General features: G+C 37.5%; 1 protein-coding gene across 1 annotated transcript in view; it reads right to left on the reverse strand.

Annotated features, from left to right (window-relative positions):
• The window catches only part of LOC117964769 (nuclear cap-binding protein subunit 1-like), a 26,112-nt gene continuing 2,412 nt past the window's right edge, over positions 1 to 23,700 (reverse strand). Inside the window, exons 5-23 of the mRNA XM_059031834.1 lie at positions 21,653 to 21,760; positions 21,187 to 21,308; positions 20,518 to 20,587; positions 19,890 to 20,105; positions 12,732 to 12,829; positions 10,189 to 10,252; positions 9,651 to 9,761; positions 9,471 to 9,535; positions 6,814 to 6,876; positions 6,495 to 6,569; positions 6,062 to 6,165; positions 5,777 to 5,899; positions 5,391 to 5,493; positions 5,182 to 5,275; positions 4,929 to 5,032; positions 3,566 to 3,683; positions 3,029 to 3,166; positions 1,768 to 1,881; positions 1 to 1,264 (exon numbers count right to left, since the gene is read on the reverse strand). Coding sequence (XP_058887817.1) covers positions 1,151 to 1,264; positions 1,768 to 1,881; positions 3,029 to 3,166; positions 3,566 to 3,683; positions 4,929 to 5,032; positions 5,182 to 5,275; positions 5,391 to 5,493; positions 5,777 to 5,899; positions 6,062 to 6,165; positions 6,495 to 6,569; positions 6,814 to 6,876; positions 9,471 to 9,535; positions 9,651 to 9,761; positions 10,189 to 10,252; positions 12,732 to 12,829; positions 19,890 to 20,105; positions 20,518 to 20,587; positions 21,187 to 21,308; positions 21,653 to 21,760 — 2,004 coding nt within the window. The 3' untranslated portion in view covers positions 1 to 1,150. The remainder of the gene's footprint in view (positions 1,265 to 1,767; positions 1,882 to 3,028; positions 3,167 to 3,565; positions 3,684 to 4,928; positions 5,033 to 5,181; positions 5,276 to 5,390; positions 5,494 to 5,776; positions 5,900 to 6,061; positions 6,166 to 6,494; positions 6,570 to 6,813; positions 6,877 to 9,470; positions 9,536 to 9,650; positions 9,762 to 10,188; positions 10,253 to 12,731; positions 12,830 to 19,889; positions 20,106 to 20,517; positions 20,588 to 21,186; positions 21,309 to 21,652; positions 21,761 to 23,700) is intronic.

Raw genomic sequence — 23,700 nt, forward strand, 5'->3', positions numbered from 1 at the left:
TGTATTGTATCAGGCTTTAAACAGGTGCTTTTTTGAATAATCATTTGGCAAGATATATGCCACTAACTCTGTAATGAGTTTGGTTGAAAGTAGAGGTGGTGTGCTGGGGAAGAAATGACTGACGTAGGAGCCATACAGGATACACAATATGTGAAAGGCAATGAAGTACACACAACATTGTTAGTCATAACACTACACAACCATGGAGACATGCTGTAAAACATCTTCATCAAGTGTCTGGAAAAGAAGCAAACAAATGGCTGAATGAACATTACTGAGCGCTTCCATTTACCTTTTTTTGTAATGGCTTGCAGTGAAACAGTATAGTGTAGCAGTAATAACAATGTTGCTTTAAAAAGGCAAAGTTCAATTATGCAAATCCCCCAACCCACCCTGAACTAAAAAAAAATAAATAATAGAAAGACACACAATTGTAAAAAAAGGCAACAGATTCCAGTGTATTTCATCCAATTGTTCACTCCTTACAGAATCACTTTTCAGGTTTATGTAAACTAAGAATAAAACTATATATGCCATGCTTCCTGCACTCTGTATAATGCTACTGTTATACACTCTCATATTCAGGCATTCCGCAGATTGTACAGTATATTATGTAGTAAAATAATAGTTGGTTGTTCTAGATTCCTTCCAGGTTGGCCAGATTGTTTTAGCATCAATATCGTATCCAACATCAGAGCAAGTACATATTTTTGAATGCACGCAAAAGACAATAATTAGCTACTTGTAGTTGAATAAGTTCAAAAGTTAAAACTATGGAGTCTAGCAAACATTAATAGATCAGTTCTTGGAAGTTCTCCACCATCAAAATAAAGTAAAACACCAAAAAACATTGTAGAGAATCAACACAGCCTCCCCTCCCCATCCATCCCCCAAAAATATGAAAATGTCCACATTGTTCCTTTCAACTACAGCCTTGCTCATTTAATATTTAATGCCGCCCATTCGTTTTCTTATTTAAAACCAAACACAATTAGAAAGGGTCTGCAAATGACATATGACCCTGAATGAAAAATAAAAACATTATAAAAAGGCTCCTCTCAAATGGGAATCTTGATGCAAGAAATGCCAAGTCTCTGTTCACACAAGACACCCTTCAATCTCCAGGCTCCTGTCATCGTGAAAATGCTCTTTACATCTGCAGAGCGCAGAACTGCCGGTAGACGGTTAGGATGTGGTGGTCAAGCTCAGCTGTGAAGAGCAGGTTCTCCAATGTGACCATGTACTGCTGGATAGTCTGGTGATGCTGTAGGTAAAACAAGGATTCCATCAAGAACTCGAAGCAATTCATCAGGGTTTCATTTTAGTGTTTTAGGAAGAAAGTCTTATTTTTCTATACTGTGACAGTTAACATCCATCAAAGATATACATCCAGATAAACAATGAACACAGAAATCTAAGCATACTGTACATTAACTTTGTCTGGAGGGTAACCAGAAGTCTATAGAATAAGGCATATTTAACCACACACGTTTCAGCTTTACATTCCCTAATCAAACTCAGGCGGTCTCTGGATTCATAGGATAGGTTACTTGTTAGCTTTGTTACTGGGGTTAAGTATATTGCTTACTAAATGGGGAGCAATGTCTTAGCAACACAGAATAGTTTATATAAAAAAATAAAAATAAAAAAAAACACAATTAAATTATAAGTTTAAAGGGTTAATTTTGTTCACTACATGCATACAAAATAAAAATGAAGCAAGCTTTGAAGCCCTGGATTACAAATAGAATAGGATGGCTGAAGTACCATTAGGAAGATCTGCTGCAGCCTCTCAATGCAGTTCTTGTACCAGGGTGTGTTGAAGTCAACCCCTCCGGTTTCACAACGCACCAAGTGCTCTGTGAGCATCATGATAAAGCGCTGTGAAAGGAACAAAACAACAACAAAAAACAACACGACTTTAGCAAAGGAATAATAAAAAACAAACTTGTCATCTTGGCACCCATTTAAGTGCCACTGAAGTTTCAGCAAATGATCCACATGTGATGGGTAATTAATTGGTTCTTAACTTGAAAAAGGTTTATCCGAGGAGAAAAGATCCATACACATTACGTACTTGGTGCTAACTAACTTGTCTCTAATATTATTGAATATAATACAAATAAAACAATAGGTTTGTGACAAGATGCCAATTAAAAAAAAAAGACATTCCTTCAACACAACACATGTGCAACAATTAATCAATGCATCGATTACTGATCATCTGTCCTTGAATTCCCTGAGCTTCGATTACATTTTGGTGAATCGATGCATCGAATTAGTATCCAGTTTTAAGTCTCCTGTTGCCGGTTTGCATTAAAACCTTGAGTGTGCATGCGCTGCTTCTAGTGCTAGTACGGTAGATTAGCGCGTTGCTAGGATACACACTTCAAGCCTACATTACGCGTTGGAAAAGACAAATCAGAAGTAGGCCAAATATTCATGTTTTTTTATTTAAAAATTAAAGGCAACACTTTTTTATCTATTAAATCTACCGAATACCTTTTGTTTCAAAACGTAGCTGAAATTAGTATGACAGTTACATTAGTCAGGTAATTCAAATGCTTTGCTTTTGATCATAAAATGTAAACAGTATTGAACAACCATAGTTCAGAAACTACTTCTGTTAAAACATAGTATTTATTATTATTACAATGTTAATCTGATGTGGACGCATTCTTTTCAGTTGTTAAACGGAAGTCCTTTGTATTTCTTTTTTTATAATCGAAAGTGATCTAATTTGAATGCAAGTCGTGCCTTTTTGTTGAACTATGATGCACAACGGTATTTAGTTCTTAGATCTGTTAAAAAAAACTAACATTTGTTTATTTTGAAAAATAAAACATCAATGCATCGATTATCGTTGATAAATATCTATACGATAATCGGATTCGAAATTAGAGTGCCGATAGCACCTCTACAATACATCCAACGTTGTGTTTGTCTGTGCTTTAATACAAACAAAACAAGCTGGCAGTAAAAAACTGACAATTAACCACCCCCTCACCAAGAAAAACAAACATCCTACCTGGAAGATGACCAGGAAAAGGTTTTTCTGTTCACTCTGAGCAGACTCCACTTTCTCCTGCAGACGTTCAATTTGTTCTTCCAACGGCCCATCCTCTTCATCACTGTTCTTGTCCTCCTCCTCGTCACCACTGTCCTTCTGAAAGGAACAAGATACAAGATTATTATTATTATTATTTATTTCTTAGCAGACACCCTTATCCAGGGCAACTTACAATTGTTACAAGATGTCACATTATCATCATCATCATCATCATTTTTTACATACAATTACCCATTTATACAGTTGGGTTTTTACTGGAGCAATCTAGGTAAAGTGCTCAAGGGTACAGCAGCAGTGTCCCCCCACCTACGATTGAACCCACGACCCTCCGGTCAAGAGTCTAGAGCCCTAAGCACTACTCCACACTGCTGCCCTATGACCTGTAATTCAAGAGTGATCTACACAAGACCAACCACCTGAAAGACAGAAACTACCAAACACAACTACTAAAAAACGCTTGGCAAACCGCACGAAAATAAGGCTTTTGTCTTTTACCCTTCTGCTGTGTTGTTTTTCCAGTTTCTCCTTGGCAGTCTCCAGCTCTTTCTGTATCTTCTGCACATGTTTGTTCATTTTACGAACAGTGGAGTGCAGGATTTCCCAAACATAAAACCTGCATGAAAAACAGATTAGGAGGTCAATGGCTAGTAGCTATTAAAATAGCACAACACCTTGTTTAAAGTTTGTGCTCAAATCAACTAGCATGGGGAAGCTGAACCTATTTTTTTGGCAGTTTTTACCAATACAGTAGCCCCTCACTAAGAGACACCATTATGCTGTACATTTGATTGTGCCATGTCACCCAATAACAACTGAATTGGGGAGAAACAAAAAACAAAACAAAGAACACATTTGTTATACTGACATTTGACAGGACGAAAAAAAATGGAAGATACAAGTATCCTACTAAACCGCTAAAATTAAGAACAGTTGAGGGTATATAAACTCACTCTACAAAGTTTAAACTAACTGCAATCGAACAGTTGATAAAGGGAGAGAAGATTTCAGAAATACTGATGGACTTATGTCCGCATTGTACAGTAATGTGCACAATGCAGCAGCAGCAGGATTTATTGTGGTACTGGTAGCCTATAGGCTAATGTAAAATGTGCACTAGATACTACTGTACTGTATATGCCTACTGTAGAGATTTATATAATTTAATGTATATGGAGTACACTTTTCAGCTCAATGATTTATACATTTAAAATAAACTGAGCTGTACAATTGTGTGTGTTTAATTAAATATTTAGTAAACCGGACACCTTAATACTCTGGACAACCTGGTTTAGCGAGGGACTACTGTATATAATACATTCCATACCAGAACACATTATAGGTAACACATACGTTCTCTTTGAGGGATCACACAATATGAGGTCTCAGATAGGAGGCTTTGACACGGATGGCAGCTGTTTTGTAAAGTTAGACAAAAAGGCTCAGTTTCTTGCAACACACACAATTGGATACAAAGAGAAAAATGACTGCTTATGGAGGTAAATTTAAAATCTTAGACTTTTTCCCCCAATGTTAGAGAAACATTGACTGGCTAAGTATAAAGTATAAAAAGATCTGTAGAGAAGAACCTAATGATTATATAGTAAGGGTATATCAAACTATCAGTTGACAAATATTTGACCAAGTTTCAGAAATGTCATTTTTTCAAGACCAAAAAAAAAAAAAGACTGACACACCATCCTGCACCAAGAGGAAAAAGTTCAGTGAATCAACCACCAAGTTGATTCAAGGATATTATTTATTTTTAACAAATAAAAAGTGCACAGCCTACTTGACCAGTGCACATGTTATTTGATCAGGCAGCAATGTGAACATACATTGCCCTACTACACTTTGTTACCTGGTGAAATCGTGGGCCATGTCTGGAGAGAAGATCCAGTTTGCCACCGCTGCACAGTCAACAATCTGAGTTCTAATCATCTTGTCAATCAACACAGATATCATCTGATGAAGAGAAAAAGCTAAACATTCAATGGTGTTGCAATCTTAGATGAGATCATAACTCATTTCTTGTAGGCTACACTTAGATGCAACTTTTGACTTCACATGTAATTATATTTCAACAAAATGTTTAAAACACCCAACTTGGTTACCTGCGGATGATTTCTCCAGGCTTCATACACCACCCTAAGGATGTGCAGCTTCCCTTCATCGCTGTCAGTCAAGATTTTCAACACCTCGTGAAATCTGTGGGGGGGGGAGGGATGTTTGTAAAAAAATAAATAAAGTTATACCTGCAAGTAATGCACAAAAAAGCAAATTCTACAGCCACGCCTTTGTATTACATTAAATAAACACTTACTTGGCCAGAGCACTGAAGGAGTGGCTAAAAGACTTTGCAGCCATGTGAAGCAGCGTCTGCAGGAACACATCAATCTTCAGAGGATTGAAACTGTCGCCTTCATCTATCACAGGGAACACGGGCCGTTGTTAATTTGAATTATAAACCCATTCCAGCACACTAGATACTAGTACAACTGCAGGCACTCTCAAGAGGCCAAGGACTGGATGAGAATGGAGACTAAACTTTTCTGCATCACTCCACAAAAGTGTGATCACTCCAGATTTGATAAATATTGTTTGTACTTTCCCTTCAATGTGGAAGGCGTTTACTTTAGTCTCCAGTGCTTGCAAATAAGCCCTGGCAAAATAATTAAATGAATCACAAATAATCCAAATCAGACGGACCGTCATCATCCTCCTGGTTGGGGTTGGGAACATCTTTCAGGATCGTCAGGATCTCGTCGTTCGAGGATCGGTTTATAATTGCATTGCTGATGGCGATCGTCACAGCATAGCCAGGCAGGGAACCTAAGGCAAACGTGGGAAAGTGTTAAGTAAATCAGAAAAACCTACTATATTTATGTAATTAGACCTTGTTCCATGTACTTTGTTTATCTGTCCCCCAACACACAGTGTGGCGTATGTGTTGGATTTTGAGGCACATTGAATAAAAACTAGGATCATACTTACTACTACTTTCATCCATATATTTATATATGAAAATGGGGTTTGTTGGTATCAACGCCGAAAAGTTAGCTGGTACAATGTCCACAATCCTTTGATGATAAGAAAGCCTGTAAAAAATGTTACAATAATTTTACTTAATTCAGCTCTTCCCATAGTACCATGTTTAATGCAGATACCAAAGAACAGCTTTTATTTCAGACTTTTTGAATGAATTGTCAAGGACTAAATGTACAAATGCAATACAAAATCCCCAAATGACAAATGAAAATGTAATTTAGTGTCCGATATACCTGGTTAAACTTCATGCAATGGACTGCACTTTGAAACAGCACACTGGATGAGTTTTTGCCCAAAGGGAGATGGGGGCCACAAGCTTGCAAAGTGTATTTTAGCACCAGAATAAAAAAAAAAAGAAAAACTGTACTTGATCAATTACCTCATGGATTTCTCCAACACCTCTCTTACAAACTTTGGTTTGGGTTTATCAAGGTCCTGAGTCAAGCAGTCAGACCTAGACACATCAGAACACAGCAACATTTAAAAAGCTGTTACATTTATGCAGAGTATATAGCTCACGTTTCCCTATTTTCTCCACACAAATACCAGTCAAAGAAATTGGGCATGGTTAGGATTTTTAAATCAATGATAAAAGACTTGTAGTGTTTGGATGTAAATGTGAAGAGGTTTAACCTAGTGTTCAAAGTAATTTATGACCATAAACCAAGCAGCAATAAAATGGCTATGCAAGCTCTTACCAGTCATCCCAACTCCATCGAAACTGGAAGTTGCTTAAATGATGGGAAAACCAGTTGAGAAACCTATGGGGGGGGGGGGGGGGGGGGGGGAGAAGTTATATTAAATTAGACAGGGAACCCTTAAAGCACACTTGGAGTACCATTATATATATATATATATATATATATATATATATATATATATATATATATATATATATACACACACACACACACACACACACACAGTACTGTGCAAAAGTTTTAGGCAGGTGTGAAAAAATGCTGTAAAGTAAGAATGCTTTCAAAAATGGACATGTTAATAGTTTATATTTATCAATTAACAAAATGCAAAATGAGTGAACAGAAGAAAACTCTACATCCAATCAATATTTGGTGTGACCACCCTTTGCCTTCAAAACAGCATCAATTCTTCTAGGTACGCTTGCACACAGTTTTTGAAGGAACTCGGCAGGTAGGTTGGCCCAAACATCTTGGAGAACTAACCACAGTTCTTCTGTGGATTTAGGCAGCCTCAGTTGCTTCTCTCTCTTCATGTAATCCCAGACAGACTCGATGATGTTGAGATCAGGGCTCTGTGGGGGCCATACCATCACTTCCAGGACTCCTTGTTCTTCTTTACGCTGAAGATAGTTCTCAAATGACTTTCACTGTATGTTTGGGGTCGTTGTCATGCTGCAGAATAAATTTGGGGCCAATCAGATGCCTCCCTGATGGTATTGCATGATGGATAAGTATCTGCCTGTACTTCTCAGCATTGAGGAGACCATTAATTCTGACCAAATCCCCAACTCCATTTGCAGAAATGCAGCCCCAAACTTGCAAGGAACCTCCACCATGCTTCACTGTTGCCTGCAGACACTCATTTGTGTACCGCTCTCCAGCCCTTCGGCGAACAAACTGCCTTCTGCTACAGCCAAATATTTCAAATTTTGACTCCTCAGTCCAGAGCACCTGCTGCCATTTTTCTGCACCCCAGTTCCTGTGTTTTTGTGCATAGTTGAGTCGCTTGGCCTTGTTTTCACGTCAGAGGTATGGCTTTTTGGCCGCAAGTCTTCCATGAAGGCCACTTCTGACCAGACTTCTCCGGACAGTAGATGGGTGTACCAGGGTCCCACTGTTTTCTGCCAATTCTGAGCTGATGGCACTGCTGGACATCTTCCGATTGCGAAGGAAAGTAAGCATGATGTGTCTTTCATCTGCTGCAGTAAGTTTCCTTGGCCGACCACTGCGTCTACGGTCCTCAACATTGCCTGTTTCTTTGTGCTTCTTCAAAAGAGCTTGGACAGCACATCTGGAAACTCCTGTCTGCCTTGAAATTTCTGCCTGGGAGAGACCTTGCTGATGCAGTATAAATACCTTGTGTCTTGTTGCTGTGCTCAGTCTTGCCATGGTGTATGACTTTTGACAGTAAACTGTCTTCAGCAACCTCACCTTGTTAGCTGAGTTTGGCTGTTCCTCACCCAGTTTTATTCCTCCTACACAGCTGTTTCTGTTTCAGTTAATGATTGTGTTTCAACCTACATATTGAATTGATGATCATTAGCACCTGTTTGGTATAATTGTTTAATCATACACCTGACTATATGCCTACAAAATCCCTGACTTTGTGCAAGTGTACCTAGAAGAATTTATGCTGTTTTGAAGGCAAAGGGTGGTCACACCAAATATGGATTTGATTTAGATTTTTCATCTGTTCACTCACTTTGCATTTAGTTAATTGATAAATATAATCTATTAACATGTCTATTTTTGAAAGCATTCTTACTTTACAGCATTTTTTCACACCTGCCTAAAACTTTTGCACAGTACTCATATATATATATATATATATATATATATATATATATATATATATATATATATATATATATATATACACACACACACACACACACACACACACGGATGAAGGCTATATTTGCATCCTGAGCCATTCGAAAACAAAAGGTATAATACCACAGTAGTGACGTAAAAAAAAGTGATAATCGTCAACTCGTAAACAAAAAGCAGAAACAAACTCCCCTACTGCACAATCCGTCCAACTGTGTAACCAGCTATTTAATTTAGAAAATTATATTCCCTGGTACAGTGAAAATATGTAATATTGAAAATATTCTGATAATTTATTTGAATTTAATTTTTTATTAAAAATAATGTATGTATCTATTAAATTCATTTTTCCTAGTGTAGCAATATATTTAGGACAAAATAAACCTATATTAATTTAATGAAAATGTGTCTATCTTTATTTATAAAAACTAGTAACCCATTTTATAAGCACAATAAGACATGACAGGGTGTTGGTTGTGCTGGAATAATCGCACTTCCAGGGGCTAAAGGCATCCTCTACAGGACATACAGTACTTCCTCTGTGGATTAATATAAACTTTCATTCGAAACACATACTGTCAGTTTTAATCCCAATTGCCAAATGTTCCAGCACCACCATTGTGTTTATCTTACTGTTCCCTATTGTTGCTGGAGTTAAATGAGTGTTTACAGCATATTACTGTAAAAAAATAAATAAATAAAAAAATAAGATGGTGTGTGGCCTGAAACAGAGTTAATTCCTGTATAACAGATTTGTGGGACAATGCTGGCAACTAACTTTTGAGATTGAATTTAAAAATGGTGTACAAGATAAGAAAACATACCTGTCTATACAAGTGGTGTTCATTGTATCCAGGCGTGTGTACATCATCTCTGTAGCTTGTGCGAGCTGGCAGTTTCAAATCAAGGGTCATTTTGAAGTATATGATGCTTACAAAACAGGAGGATACCATAGCAATGCAGTCATTTACAGTACAATACAAGAGGACAAACAAAAAGGATACGACTTGTGGCAAAGAGCCAGGCTGCAGTTTGCAGAGCTCAATCAGCAGAGTGGTGTACATGACATCGATGTGCGGAGGCTGTGGCAGCTGGAACAGTTCTCCAAAAATCACCTGTGGAACAATTAAACTGCCCACTTATAAATGTGCTTTACAATGCAGAACTTAATTTTGATGATCAGTGTTAGGTCAATTTAGTCCTACAAAATCAAGCTATTAAAAAAAGGACCACAGTGATCAAAATATAAATCTTAAACTTAAGGAACATGCAATTCCTGCAGGAATAAAGTGTAGGCCCAGGAATTAGACTTTCTATTTCTGCTACCACTACAAAAATAAACTGCTCATATAAAAATCATGTCACTAAGTAGAGGATGCATTTATACAAAAATATTCAGTACTTTTGCAACAATCCTGTTCGCTTATAAAAAAGGCCCATCTGATATTTACAGCACATCTGATATTTAAGAGTATACAATTTGAAGGCAACAAGCACCTGTGTATGGGTGACATTCTATAAATTAATTTCTAATTTCCATACCTCCACGATGTGGTAGTTGAGCGGAATCTTGTTTTTCCCAGGGTAGCTAAGAAGCTGAGCGGCACTAAATTAAAACAAAAGGTTCATCATTCCTTTTTTACATAATGCAGTGAAAACCACAATTATATCAAATAGTCATAGTTAAGATACATATTAAAGATCAAGGGCAACATAAGTTTAATGCCAATGAAAGGATCCTGTCCATCCAATGTACTAGTAAAAAAACAAAACACTTTTGTATATTGAGATTTTGCAGTTCTTAGGAGTCAGGCTACTCAACATGCAGCCCCCTTAATGTCTGTCTGTGGCACACAAGTCTTTCCTGTGCAGTAAAGATGTTTTTGTTGTATCATTAAACTATGTTATTCATAAATACTGTTATGTTAAAACCTACTATTCTCTTACCAATGAAGAGACTAGCTCTTGGAAAGACAGGCCAGTGACTGGCAGCCTCAACCAGTATATGCGCTTCGACTTTATGGATGGGATGAAGTAATGTTATTGGGAGTGCAAAATAGTCAAAGGCTAATGGTAAATGCTGAAATGCAACTGATAAAAAAGAAGAAAAGAAATGGCAACCAAAACACTAAAAATCAGGGTGCACACACGTATTCAATCCTATCTGGGAATTGAAATTTGTTTTTAGTGAGGTTAATGGAAAACCAAATGTCTACTGTCCCAGAAGACTACTGCTGTGTTAAAAGGCGATTAACTTGCAATGCCATTATGAAACCTCAACTTTGGTGATTCATACCCACTTGGAATTGAGCAGGAAGACAGACAAGGTGCATGAAACTTTTTGGAAGTTTTCATGAACAAAATGTGTTTCGTGCTCATGTAAGAGTGATAAAAAAAAGTTACCAACTAGCAAAAGATTAAAAAAAAATAAACTTTTATGGACAGAGAACTAATGAAGCAGTGTTTCCTAGACTCCTTTTAAAATAAATGAAACAGGATCTCCAAGTCACAAGTGTCAGACTCAACAGTTACAAGACATGTGGAAACTATCAGTGATGCCATGGTCTTGAAAATGCAGAATATTAAGACAAGTCCACAGATCGTTCAGACACTGCACAGTTAATTGTTTGAGTATGTTTTTACATTGGGGGAAAAATTTCTGGAAGAAATGCTTACATTACTACCCCTTACTGGTCAAAAGTGGCGAGAGAATTTTTACAAGCGACTGATGAAGTTGTTTTGAAGCAACAGGTAAAAATATTGACTTGAAGACGATTGTTACTGTAACTACTGAAGGCACACCATCCACGGTTGGTAAAGAAAAAGGATCGATTGCCGTGCTTAAAACTAATAGCGAGACTCCACATTTCTTTTCATGTCACTACATAATACACCAAGAAAACCTGTGATGCAAGTTAAGGAAACAATCTCTGAAAACCATGATGGAGGCTGTAGTTAATGTAGCGAACTTCATCGTCGCACACACTCAAGCACAAACAGTTCAAACTTGTAGTCGATGAATATGAAATTCATTACGACGATTTGATGGTCAGGTGTTGGCTCGTTTTAGGGATCTGCTTCCTGACTAAGAATTTTTGGAAGGGAAGAGTCGAATTGATCTACTGCCACCCCAGAACGATGAAACGCTCATGATATCACCCAAAAGAACAGCTAGAACTACAACACAACATTCTGAAGGTTAAACACCAATGTGATAGACATCTGAATGACTGTCTTCATGCAGCTATAACAGTATTGCCCAGATGTAAGAGAGACAGTGAAGAGAATGCAAACAGTCATCGCATTAGGCAAGAGTATATTTACTATTTTTACAATGCTGCTTAAGCGGGTAATCTGAAGGTGTTTGCGGACTTGGTAAATAAGTCTGCCGTCACTGTTATTGTTTTCTGATCGAAAAATCATTGAGACATTGTCATGTTGCTTTTTCATTTCTTTTAATATGCGAACGTTATTTAATCAATGTTAAAAAGGTTTGCATTGGAGCGTTTGTAAAACCAGTACAGTTTGGTTAAATAAATTTAAGTGGACAGGAATTGGAGCTTAGCTTCTACAGTCACTGCTTGTTGCCGCAACATTGAGCAATCAGATGCTCCAAGAGAGGGGTGACATTGTTAAGATTTGAAGTTAATTTGTAGGAATATTGTGCTTGTTAAGCAAATGCAAGTTCAAATGTGTTTGTCAATGCCTTACTCTACTTTACATTGAATAGTATTATAAGCATGTCGTACATAATATGGGCAATTCGGATCCAACTACACATAATTAAAACAGAGTTTGAAATGGCCCACAATACCTTCAAAGTTGAGTTGCCCTGTCTTAGTAGGATGTCATTCCATGATGTCTAGACTCCATGCCAGAAAGCAGCAGGTTAAGTACAATGCTTCCCCATATCTCTACGTGAAACAGCAAGTGGAGTACTCTGTTTTTATAACAGAGTCCGTCTTGCTTAGTGTCATGCAAAAGGATGACACACACCAACTAATCTAGCAGCCTTCTAATGCAATTTGAGTAACACACATACCCATTATTCCCATAATTAACCCTAGTACAATGAATTTGCTTACCAGGTTTTCCTTTCCCTCCAGTGAGACTTGATGATGTAATGAAGGTTCTCCTCTATTACAAACCTCTCGACTGAGTGGCTGCCAGGCATGACAGGGCCCTGGAGAAATACAGGTTTATATCCATCACTACTGGAGCTCATTGGCCAATAGTGCAACAATTACTAGAATCATTTGAATATATTTATCATCTAATTAGACAGTGCAGCGGTGAATTAAAACAAAACAAAAAAAAACAAACAGTAAAAAACAACACACACCCACCAACATTCAAGTGAAACAGACAACAGACAACAGTCTGGTTCTCTTTCTTAAATTATTATTATGAGCAGCTGTCAGTAAATGTGACTATAAATCAATGTAGTGATATCTGCCCAACGTTCAGGAACCAAAATGCAACAAAAGTCAAAATATAAAACAAATTACGAGACAGAAAAAAGGCAGAGAAAAGTATGCCCGCAATGGCTGGTGGTACTTCAAAATACTGCCACTCCCATTCCCAGTACCAACAATGAAGCTGGACGAGACCTTTGAAGTAGCATCGATCGCAGTGTTGTATCACTACCTTATGGCAAAAATCACTCTTCAAACACAGTAACACATATGTATTTCCTAATGACACAGGACTGTTGAGAATACAAGTACCAGTACTTAAAGACAATGCAAGGTAAGGGAGACATGCATTACTTTTACAAAGCATTGCTTGCACTTGCTATAATGTGAATGTACCTGTTATTTTGCATTGAACCGCAGCTTTTAGTCCAATCTAATGTAAAAATTTACAGAAACCAATAAGAAAGGCGAGTTGTTTGTTTCCTTTAGTTTTTACTAAACATCTTGTATTATTGTAAAGTCATGGGTGCAAGTGGTCTGGGGTCGTACATGCGCAGTCTGAGCCATTTGGACCACTTTCAGAAGAATATTTGAACTCGACTGTAGAAAAAGAAATCCAGAAATTACTTCACTTACAACTGCTCATTTTACCAGATGGATCAATCTGATAAATCACAAGGCTAGTTTTAAATGTTACTCAAACCTTTTACATGTATGCCCAATTCACATATTAATTTTATAAAAATCATATACAATCTGCTTAACTCAATCTGATGTCAAACATTTTACTGAATAAAACAGTATATATTTAACAGTATAAACTTAGTTGCAGGAAGGACCAGTCAAGAGTTGTTTCTTGTTTTATAAACATATCTTACTCCTCAAAAAAAACTGCCATTGTGCTTGCTTCTAAATATAGTCTACCAAGTTGAAGTGTGCCCATTATACAATACCTTAAAACAATAAATTTAACTGCTGCTACTGCAACCAAGTAATTTCTTGCCAGTTTTAAAATATTTATTTTTTACTTTAAATATTAGTTTTTCACTTGCTTCAGATCAGATACATTATTTTTATTTCTTAGCAGACGCCCTTATCCATAGCGACTTACAATTGTTACAAAATATCACATTATTTTTTACACATTATTTTTACATACAATTACCCATTTATACAGTTTTTTTTTTTTCTTTTTTTACTGGAACAATCTAGGTAAAGTACCTTGATCACGAGTACAGCAGCAGTGTCCCCCACCTGGGATTGAACCCACGACCCTCCGGTCAAGAGTCCAGAGCCCTAACAACTACTCCACACTGCTGCCCTTTTTAGATCTTTAACAAGGGCTAAAAGTGCGCAGAACGGGTAGAGTAATAAATCAAATATTGTAATTACCTTACGATTTCAGGTACGTGCCTTTAGCATGAGTCGCACGAGACTAAAAACCAGGTGTCCTCAGAGTTAGTCAAAAGCAGAGGACATCTAGTAACCTCCCAGAAGTGGATTAGTTTTCATCAATAGAAGTCAGTAAATTAAAAATGAAATGCGATGTTGTGGCCAGAGGAGGCACTTTTGTGCATGATTTGTAAACAATGTTTAAATAACTACAGTAATTGCTTTGTACTTTCTTTTTCAAAGGCTAGAATAACCATTTCATCCTTTGAGTTATGTATTTCCATACATATCTTCAAATGCACCGTTAAAAGCAAAGGCTGGCGTTGCTTTGAGACAAATACCCCACAAATGTTATATCAATTCCAACATAACTCTGATATGGTCGATTCGCACTGGAGTAAAGACACAGGACGCCCGAGTTTGAAATTTTACAGAAGGTCCCGATGTCCTGTAAAATAAATCAGATGACCTTATCTGGGATTAAAATTTTTTTTTTAAAAATTAAAACAAAAATAAATAAATAATGGACGGGTCACACAGGTCTAAACTTCACTGATGTCAGTAATCTGGCTTTTAAAAGACTACTGTGTTTTGTTTAGTTTTTTATACACAAATAAGCTTACTTGACTTGAAAAACATCTTAAATGCTGCAAGCACATTATTACTTGGTTTGATTGAATGAGTAATACTTCAACATAAAAGCTGAAAATTAATTTGAATAAAAGAACAAGTTTTTAATGAAAAAAAACCAACATTCTAGCCTACTACACTGAATTAAATTGGCTTGTTATTTTGAAATACCACTGCTTCAGATTATCAACTAGTGCTTAATAACAGGAACAACATTTTATTTAGCATCATGAACCTACGAACTTCCTTATTTAAAAAAATAACCGTCTAGTTCTCTCTTGCCTTTTTTTCAAGGCATATAAATTTAATTAATAGGAGAATAGGGCTCCCGAGTGGCGCATCCAGTAAAGGTACTCCGCGCGGAGTGCAGAATGTGCCCTATAGCCTGGAGATCGCAGGTTCCAATCCAGGCTATGTCACAGCCGAACGCGACCGGGAGTTCCTAGGGGGCGGCGCACAATTGGCTGAGCACTGCCAGGGTAGGGAGGGCTTAGGTCGGCAGGGGAATCCACGGCTCACCGCGCATCAGCGACCCCTGTGGCCGATAGGGCGCCTGTGGTTCTGTAGTGCGAAAACTGACTGCTTGGCAGGAGCACGTTTCGGAGGACGCACGTTCCAGCCGCCGTTTCCCCCCGAGTCGGCGGGGGGTTTGCGAGCGGTGAGTTGAGGATACAGATAATAATTGGGAATGCTAAATTGGGGAGAAAACTGGTGTAAAAAATTGGCGACGACTAAATTAAAAAAAAAAAAAAAAAATTAATAGAGAATAGAACAAACTAAACTAACTACCTTGTCTATTTAATTAATCATTGATGGAGTTTCCATGTGTGTTTTTTTTTTTTTTTTTTTAGCTAATGACCAACACACATGTGTAGCTTATGACCAACACATATTGCAAATCACCACAGCTGAAAACCGGCAGAAACGTTATATATATTTACCTTTCATTCAGGCAATACAGCATATATGGGATCAGGTGATGCTGCGTATACTACCCTGGCTTAGAAACCCTACCCGTCTGGACGGCTGACAGCTGCTGAGGAAGCATTCAACACCACGCTTGGGCAAATACGGGTAGTGGGCACTTGAAAGGGAGGTGGTGAATAGTGATGAAAGAGACTGAAGTGCAGCATGAGTTTGTTCCCAAAATTGCCACTGCCTGCTGTATCCTGCACAAACTTTTGTCAACAACAAAATGAGGTGTTCAGGAATCAGTGGCTGCCTGCGAGACAGGTAGGGGGAAGGTTACCTCAGCCACCAGTTTCAATAAATTGTGTTGGATTTACCGTTGTGTTAAATATTAATGATGTAAACAAATAACACAATTTATATGTTCATTTGCAATCTTATTTGGTCAGTTCTGAGAGGACATCAACATCTTGTTGGTATATATGTTTGTTGCGCCGTTTTGGGCGATTGAGCTGGGTCATGACACCCATTTCACCAACTGTCTTTGGATGCAACTGGGATCAAAAAAATCATGGGAATTAATTCAGTTACAGACATTTAGCAGCTCACTTGCTCTTCGTGTTTAGCATAGTTTTTAAAGCAAAGGTATTCTCAAACAGCTGCTTTAATACTTTAAATAAGTGTACACCGCAGTTCATGGTGTATTTGTAAGTGGTTTTATACTGAACTGTAAACCCACTTGAGATATACAGCATGACAGGACAGACATACAGCAAAAAAACAATAAAAAAAGCTGTCCACATTATCATTAAGGTGAAATACACAACTGCTAACCATAAAATCGCTCACTTTCTGCTGTCTTGGAACCCACATGATTTCCATTACACGAGAGTAGATGTTAAAACTTCATGCTGATTTGAACTCGGCTCTCGCCAAGATAAGCACCAACTAAGACGTAGCTTTACAGTAAACTAATGTGATCCATATGTGTCTCCATCCATTTACGTTTCCTTCCATATGATGATGTAGATATCCTTCTGTCTGGTGTTAATGGCTGAAGTGTAATGCTGGCTCCAGGGATCAGCTTATTTTGCCTCCCTGGCGCATCAGCAACAAGTAGTAACAACTGATCTGTTCCCTTGCAATATTTAGAGCCAAGTCACAGAATGACAAACAAGCTCATTCAAATTTACATGCGAAATGCAGGTTTCCATGTGAAAATGGGCCTGGTTTTCTGGATTTTCCGTCATTTACACTATTAAATAAGATTTACCCTATCCCTCTCTTTGGCTGTTTTTTTCAAGCCACGAACCTGATTCACAGGAGTAATTCTCCCAAACGTGCACGCGCATTGCCACTTCACGTGAAAATAGCCCCGTATGGAAACAGGCCCATTGTTTGTAATCTCCACAAACTGCCTTGCATCTTATGTTGACTTTCCGTTTTTTTTTTATTACATTTTAAACCATTTAAAGGCAATACCACAACAAAATCATAGAATAATAGTGTGTATACACTGTGCAAAAAAAGGAGAGTGGTAAAATATATAGTATGCCTCCACTGTGGCCTATGGGTTAGGCACCTAGGGTCTCAATCAAATTACAGCAACAGAGAAAAAAAAACACACAACTCTAAAATGGTCACAAAAATCAAGTACGTCCCAAAAACATTTTACAGTTTTCCACGATAAATACAATTTTTTGGGGGGTATTTCTACACAAATCATATGAATGGACCTGGGAGAGGCCATTTTGATGGAATTCCATCTACAAGCAGAAAACTTTCACCCATGTAAACTTTTAACCATGTAACGTGGTATAAAAGCCTGAAAAAAGTAATAACAATGTTTGGTCTGGTAAGATTTCAAAGTAATCAGACCGGTGGTCAGGCAGAAAAAACAGCCAATTTCAAGCCCTGTATGTAGGTAATTAATAAAAGTTCTAATGTGGAGCGGCTCAACTAATGTTATGCAAGTTAACTAGCTAATAATTCAATTGTTTTAGCATAATTTAAATTTGAGGATTGTTACCATTGCAGTAGTTTTTAATAAGTTAGAAGTGAAACAAAGATCAGTCTGACAAATTTAAATTAATATCACACAAGATAATTACTGTGACTGTATGCACTTTCTAATTTAGTACATTGTAGGCCTTTCTTCAGTCAAGGCACTAGCTCATTAAAAACCAAATAAAATAATGTGCACACATCAAATACTGCTCCAGGATACATATGATTTATTTTATTTTTTTTAAATATAAAACACAAGCATTTAGTTTTTACATATTCTGAAGCTCTATTTTAAGGGGAATTTCACTAAGCTTTTGCACCATTTTTTTTTTTTTTTTTTGCAAAAGCTTACTTGAAACTATGCAATATAAACTCCTTTAAAAAGGAAAAAAATGTATTTAAAAGAAATGGTACAAATGTTGTAAAGAGCAGAAGTAGAAATTACCCTTTGTACACAGACATTGTTAAACTTGCTGTGAGTGATGCTTTGTTAATTAATTATCCGACGAATCCAACCAACGAAAGACAGATTAATTTACAAGAATAGACTTGAATAGACTTCACTTCTCGCACTTTCAAAGCAGAAAGTCTAGAGCAGGGGTCCTGGAGAGCTCCAATCCTGCAGGTTTTATAGGTTTCTTTACATCAGTGGCTAAAGATCTGGAACACATGTTAATATTGGCTAATTAAGCCAAAAATTGGTTTAATTAAGTAAAAGACCAGGATTGGAGACCCCTGGCTAAGGATGTTGCCTATTGCCAATGTCATTGTTGGTTGCAAGGTGGCTGCACTACAACGAATGCAGAGGGAAAAGTCCCACTGTAACATGGACAAGAAAGTGAGAAGAGCAGGTTCCTGTAAACTGAACTCAAATTCAGAAAGAGGTCTGAACAGTGCTTCCTTTTTATATCCACAATTGATCCTGCCAACTATGGGAATGCAAAACCTGTCCAGGCAGCGCTCAGCTTGATATCCCAAATGTGGAGAAATCCTTTTGTCTTCCTGTATCTAGATCTGCTGAAATGTCACTAAAACAACCAGGTGCAAGTAATCTGAAGCACAATAAACTGGGTCTCTCTATAGTTCTCTTCAAGACCAACAATTAAGGGAGACTACTACCCAGTTTCCACTGCTGGCTGATGCCAGCCCAAGCCCGGCCCTAAAAAAGGGTCTTTCCACCGCTGGCCACATTAGCCCTGGTTTGCTATATTGTACCCGATGTGGCCAGACCTGGCCACAAAGGAACTACATCATCACGTAGCAGGGAGGCATATGCTAAATATGAAGCCAACAGGGGAACAGTGCTACACTTTTCAAACTTTTTTCATTCGTGAAATGGCTATCAGAGTTTGGCCAAAAATATATATTTTTAAATATTAATGCGAACACACAAACCAAAACAAACAAACTTACCACACGTGCGTTACGGTGTGGAATGAAATCATTATCATCATTGCTATCTTCCACTGCAGCAAAAATAAATATAGTGATACGTTCTTTCCTTTTTTTTCTGAACGTAGTACTGCTACGGGTTCCTTAAAACACAGCACAATACTACCCCACAATCCAACCTTTTGACACAGAACAAACACTTTTGTTTGAAAAGCACTGAAACATTTCTTGGCCAGGGCCAGATGCAGAATGCACTGGAAATGAGGCATAAGCCATCAGGATACGTACAGCTGTATAGATAGAGGTTAATGTATAGCTAGAGGTTAATGTATAACTAGAGGTTGATTATATTACACTGAAGTTGACAGTAAAAAAACAAACACTTAAAGATAATTAAGCAACAAAATGCTTCAAGTACTACATTAAGATACATATAAACGGCTGCAAACACATATAAAAAGGTATGGATCACCTGTAAGCATGCATAGTTCACCTCACCTCTGGCGCATCTGTATAGTCAAACATCCTGAAGACGACCTTGGGCATTGGATAAACAGCGTCCTCGGAGTGGGGAGGTGGAGTAAACGGGGGCAGGTTGTGCTGCAGCGCCTCACACAGAACACTGTCGAAGGCGATGTATGGTCTAAGGATGTGCCTCTCCTGCCAGCGATCCTTTTTCATCTTCTGTACCTGCGCAAACAGGCAGTCCAGGTACTGCACGGGGGGTAGGGGGGGGGAAGAGAAATCAGGAACAAGGATATAGCTACCACACTACAGGGCTTCAGTACTATGAAAGTACATCACCATGATCTACATATTCTCCAGAAACCAGTTTGGCCCATTTAATTGCAAGACTTCCAACCATTAAATCATTCAGCTGATCAGCAGGGTCAAAAATAATTAAGGAAATGGTTTGAAAATAGTTCTGCAATGGATTGAGAGCTAAGTGAGATGGCCTTGAGTTTCTTAGCAAACTTTAAGTGAACACCCAATACAATTTCCATGTTTATTAAAAAAAATAATAAAAATACATAAATAATAATAATAATAATAATAATAATAATAATAATAATAATAATAATAATAATAATAATAATAATAATAGGCAAGCAGTTGCAATTATTACCTCCTCCTGTGGATGTGGTTTTTCAGCAGTCCAGACCTGCAACATTGGCACATGTATTTTTTGCCGCCTCCTGAAAAATAATAATTCACAGTATTCGTGTTGTGACAAGCCTGCATTTATAAATATTGCCTGAAACCATCTTCCAATGTTATAATATATGAAGAGTGCAGAACTTCTTTCAGGACTGCAAAAATGTCCCAAACTGTGTGTTTTTTGCAGCTGGCACAGAGGTTGCGATATTGTAACTGAACTCAAGTCATTTTTTAGCTTTTGAAATGGATCACTAGTATGATAACATTCTTTGCCTACCGGGGATGCGATTGATCATCCAACTCTGAAAATCACTTGCATTTGTATATCATGACACGGCAATATTTGTTACACATTTTCTAGTCTTGGAGTAATAGCCCAGTAAATTATATTTAAATTATATTTAAAAGAATAAAGCCCACAGTTTTAGATCCCTATACAAACATGATAATAATAAAACTACAATGAGTTTTTTTTCCTAGGTATTCATAAGTAAAACTACAAAAAAAAAATTGGTTTAGCTGTTTTGACAATAAAGTCCACCAAGGGACATGAAATTAGCTTGTTGCTTCTACTGGTAAACATTCAAGTGCATATTCAGTCATAACAGGAAACAAAACTGAGTGAAAGTTGCCTTACTTCAGATAACTTTCGATCTGGTTTAGAATCCGTTCCATTTCTACATCCTTCTTCTCGTAGAGCTCCTTCCCCACCCAGGGCAGAGAGGACAGCACTGCATACACATACCAGTCACAGCGCACCTGACATACAAGGGCACACCTTTACTGGCGGCACTTGCCTGGACACAGTTGCTAAGTAAGTTACATAGGAATCCTTTTGAAATGCCTCAAAAAGGAGGATAATGATCCAGTGATATATTAAAGACACCACCAAATAATTATATAATGAAAAAAATAAATGCTACTTGAAATAGAACAAAATATACAAGTATTAACACCAACACTCCCCCTAAAAACATTTAGGATACTACATACAAACCTAGAAACTCATAACCAATTCAGTCTGCAGTCCCTCAGATTTAAATTAATCAGAGTGATCGAAAACTCAATGTAACCTACTTAGGGTCAAACTCAATGTAGCTTACCTGTGGCCCATCCTCCTCTTGAACAACACTGACAAAGTTTTCAAACATTGCCACCATTGATGGAGCAGCAATCACATGGCAATTAACCAGATCACTTAGGAAGCGAACCTGTAAGGAGAAAGAGTAATCATTATACTTCTTTTTTTTTTTTTTTTTAAATAACTGAACCAGTAGTTATCCTAATCTTAATATGCTAGCCAATTTACATCACATTCCCAGGAGGGCATGGCTTCTCTTATTTTGGAGTTACCACACACTAAAATAAAGTGGCGTGGCACTGGCTACACCCTCAGTACTTGCTGAAAACTACACACCGCTCTACAGCCCGCACTCACTCAGTGCCTGGGTTACTGTTAATATAGACTGGCAAACAGTCAAAATTCCTGGCATCCATCTCATGCAAAACCAAAGTACATTTTCGTGGAGGAAGAAATTGACCAATGCACCATGTCACCACCATACCCCCTTAGAAAGCACATAGGTTTCTTATTTACAGCATTACTCACACCCAGACCACACTCAGGTTCTGCCTACTCTAACAGAAAAGTCTGTAACTCGCAGGGCCCTTGGCAGCTTGTCTCTGCCAGCATTCATACTTACTAGAGATGGGAATTTTAAACGTATAAACTCTAAAGAAGTGGTAAAACATTTAATATGCTAGACGTATAACCGGTCACATGACAAATGTCACCAAACTTTTTTTTTTTTTAAATGCATTAATTTTAGTATTTTATCATCAGTAGTCCGTCGCGTATCAGACTGCTCTAGTGCCACTGTAAGGGCGAATAGTATAAAAAGGAAGGTTTGCCAATAGCCTCCAAGTAGCTTTTCTAATTGGTGCAACAGAAAGTTTAACACTGGGGCGGGTTTTATTCTCGGTCGATCTGGCGCTTCATTGGTGCACTGTTGGTTCTATATTTAAAATGGCATCTCTAAACAAAGGAAGCACGTTTGGAAGTATTTTGAGGAACCGGACGAGAAAACACATGTTCAGTGCTTCACAGTTTGAAATGAAAACATTCAGAATTATTGTGGATGGAGCTACTGATGGCAAAAAAAGCAAACAAACATCCATAACAACATTTGCTATAGATTTGGCCGAACAGGGCGCGATCACATTATCCCCTATGAGGACAGTGCGTGTGAATCGTGAATGCAGCAGTTTTGAAATCGATGTAAGATTATCCCAATATTGTGCAGACCCATAAAACAATAACAGCGAGGCTGGAAAAACTTAAAAAAAATCATGCTGCAGCTGTTCATACAAGACTTTCAAAGGGAGAAAAAGTTGCAATTACCACAGACTTGTGGACCCCATTCCCCAATCTTCCCATAGGTGGAAGGCTTTTTTCACTTTAAATTGATCGGTAAGCTTTTGGTCCGAACGGCCGTTTATGTTTAGTATAACTTATTTGTATGTTGGAACTACTGTACTAAAGCAAATGACTCCTGAGACACAGTTCAAACAGGTAGGCCAGGCATCTCTTTTTACAATTTAACATAAAGTTGTGTAGATACATGAATTTGAATACGTTATGTTATTTAGAAATACTTGACCATATACAATTAACTGCACAAGGCGGCAAACATTATATTAATTACTTAATAAGTTACTTGATTGTGTGTTACTTTGACATTTAAAATAGGACTGGTGGCAATGTTTGGGAGATTTATGTACTAGTACAGTATGTAGAGGAGAGTGGCGTTTGATTCGAGTACTAGGAAATTGTAATGCTCAAGTACTCATCTAGGGCAATAATAGATCTCAAATCCCACAGCTACTATAAAAGACGACAAACTTTTAAATCTCTGAGGCAGACTTTTTAATATCAGTCACAGTGCTCTTTAAAATTCCAAAATACTGTGCTATTTTATCCCTGGTAATTACCTTTTACAGGTGTGAAAGTATTTCCAACTTTCTCAATTGTAAAACAAAACAAAAAAAAAAAAAAAACTACAAAAAACCTAATAGGTTCCTGTGTTTTTTTTTGTTAAATGAATAGTTCACACTATTCTAAAAACATTATACTATCCGAAAATGTGTTCAA

The sequence above is a fragment of the Acipenser ruthenus genome, chromosome 1 (genome assembly GCF_902713425.1).
Source record: "Acipenser ruthenus chromosome 1, fAciRut3.2 maternal haplotype, whole genome shotgun sequence".
Lineage (NCBI taxonomy): Eukaryota > Metazoa > Chordata > Actinopteri > Acipenseriformes > Acipenseridae > Acipenser > Acipenser ruthenus.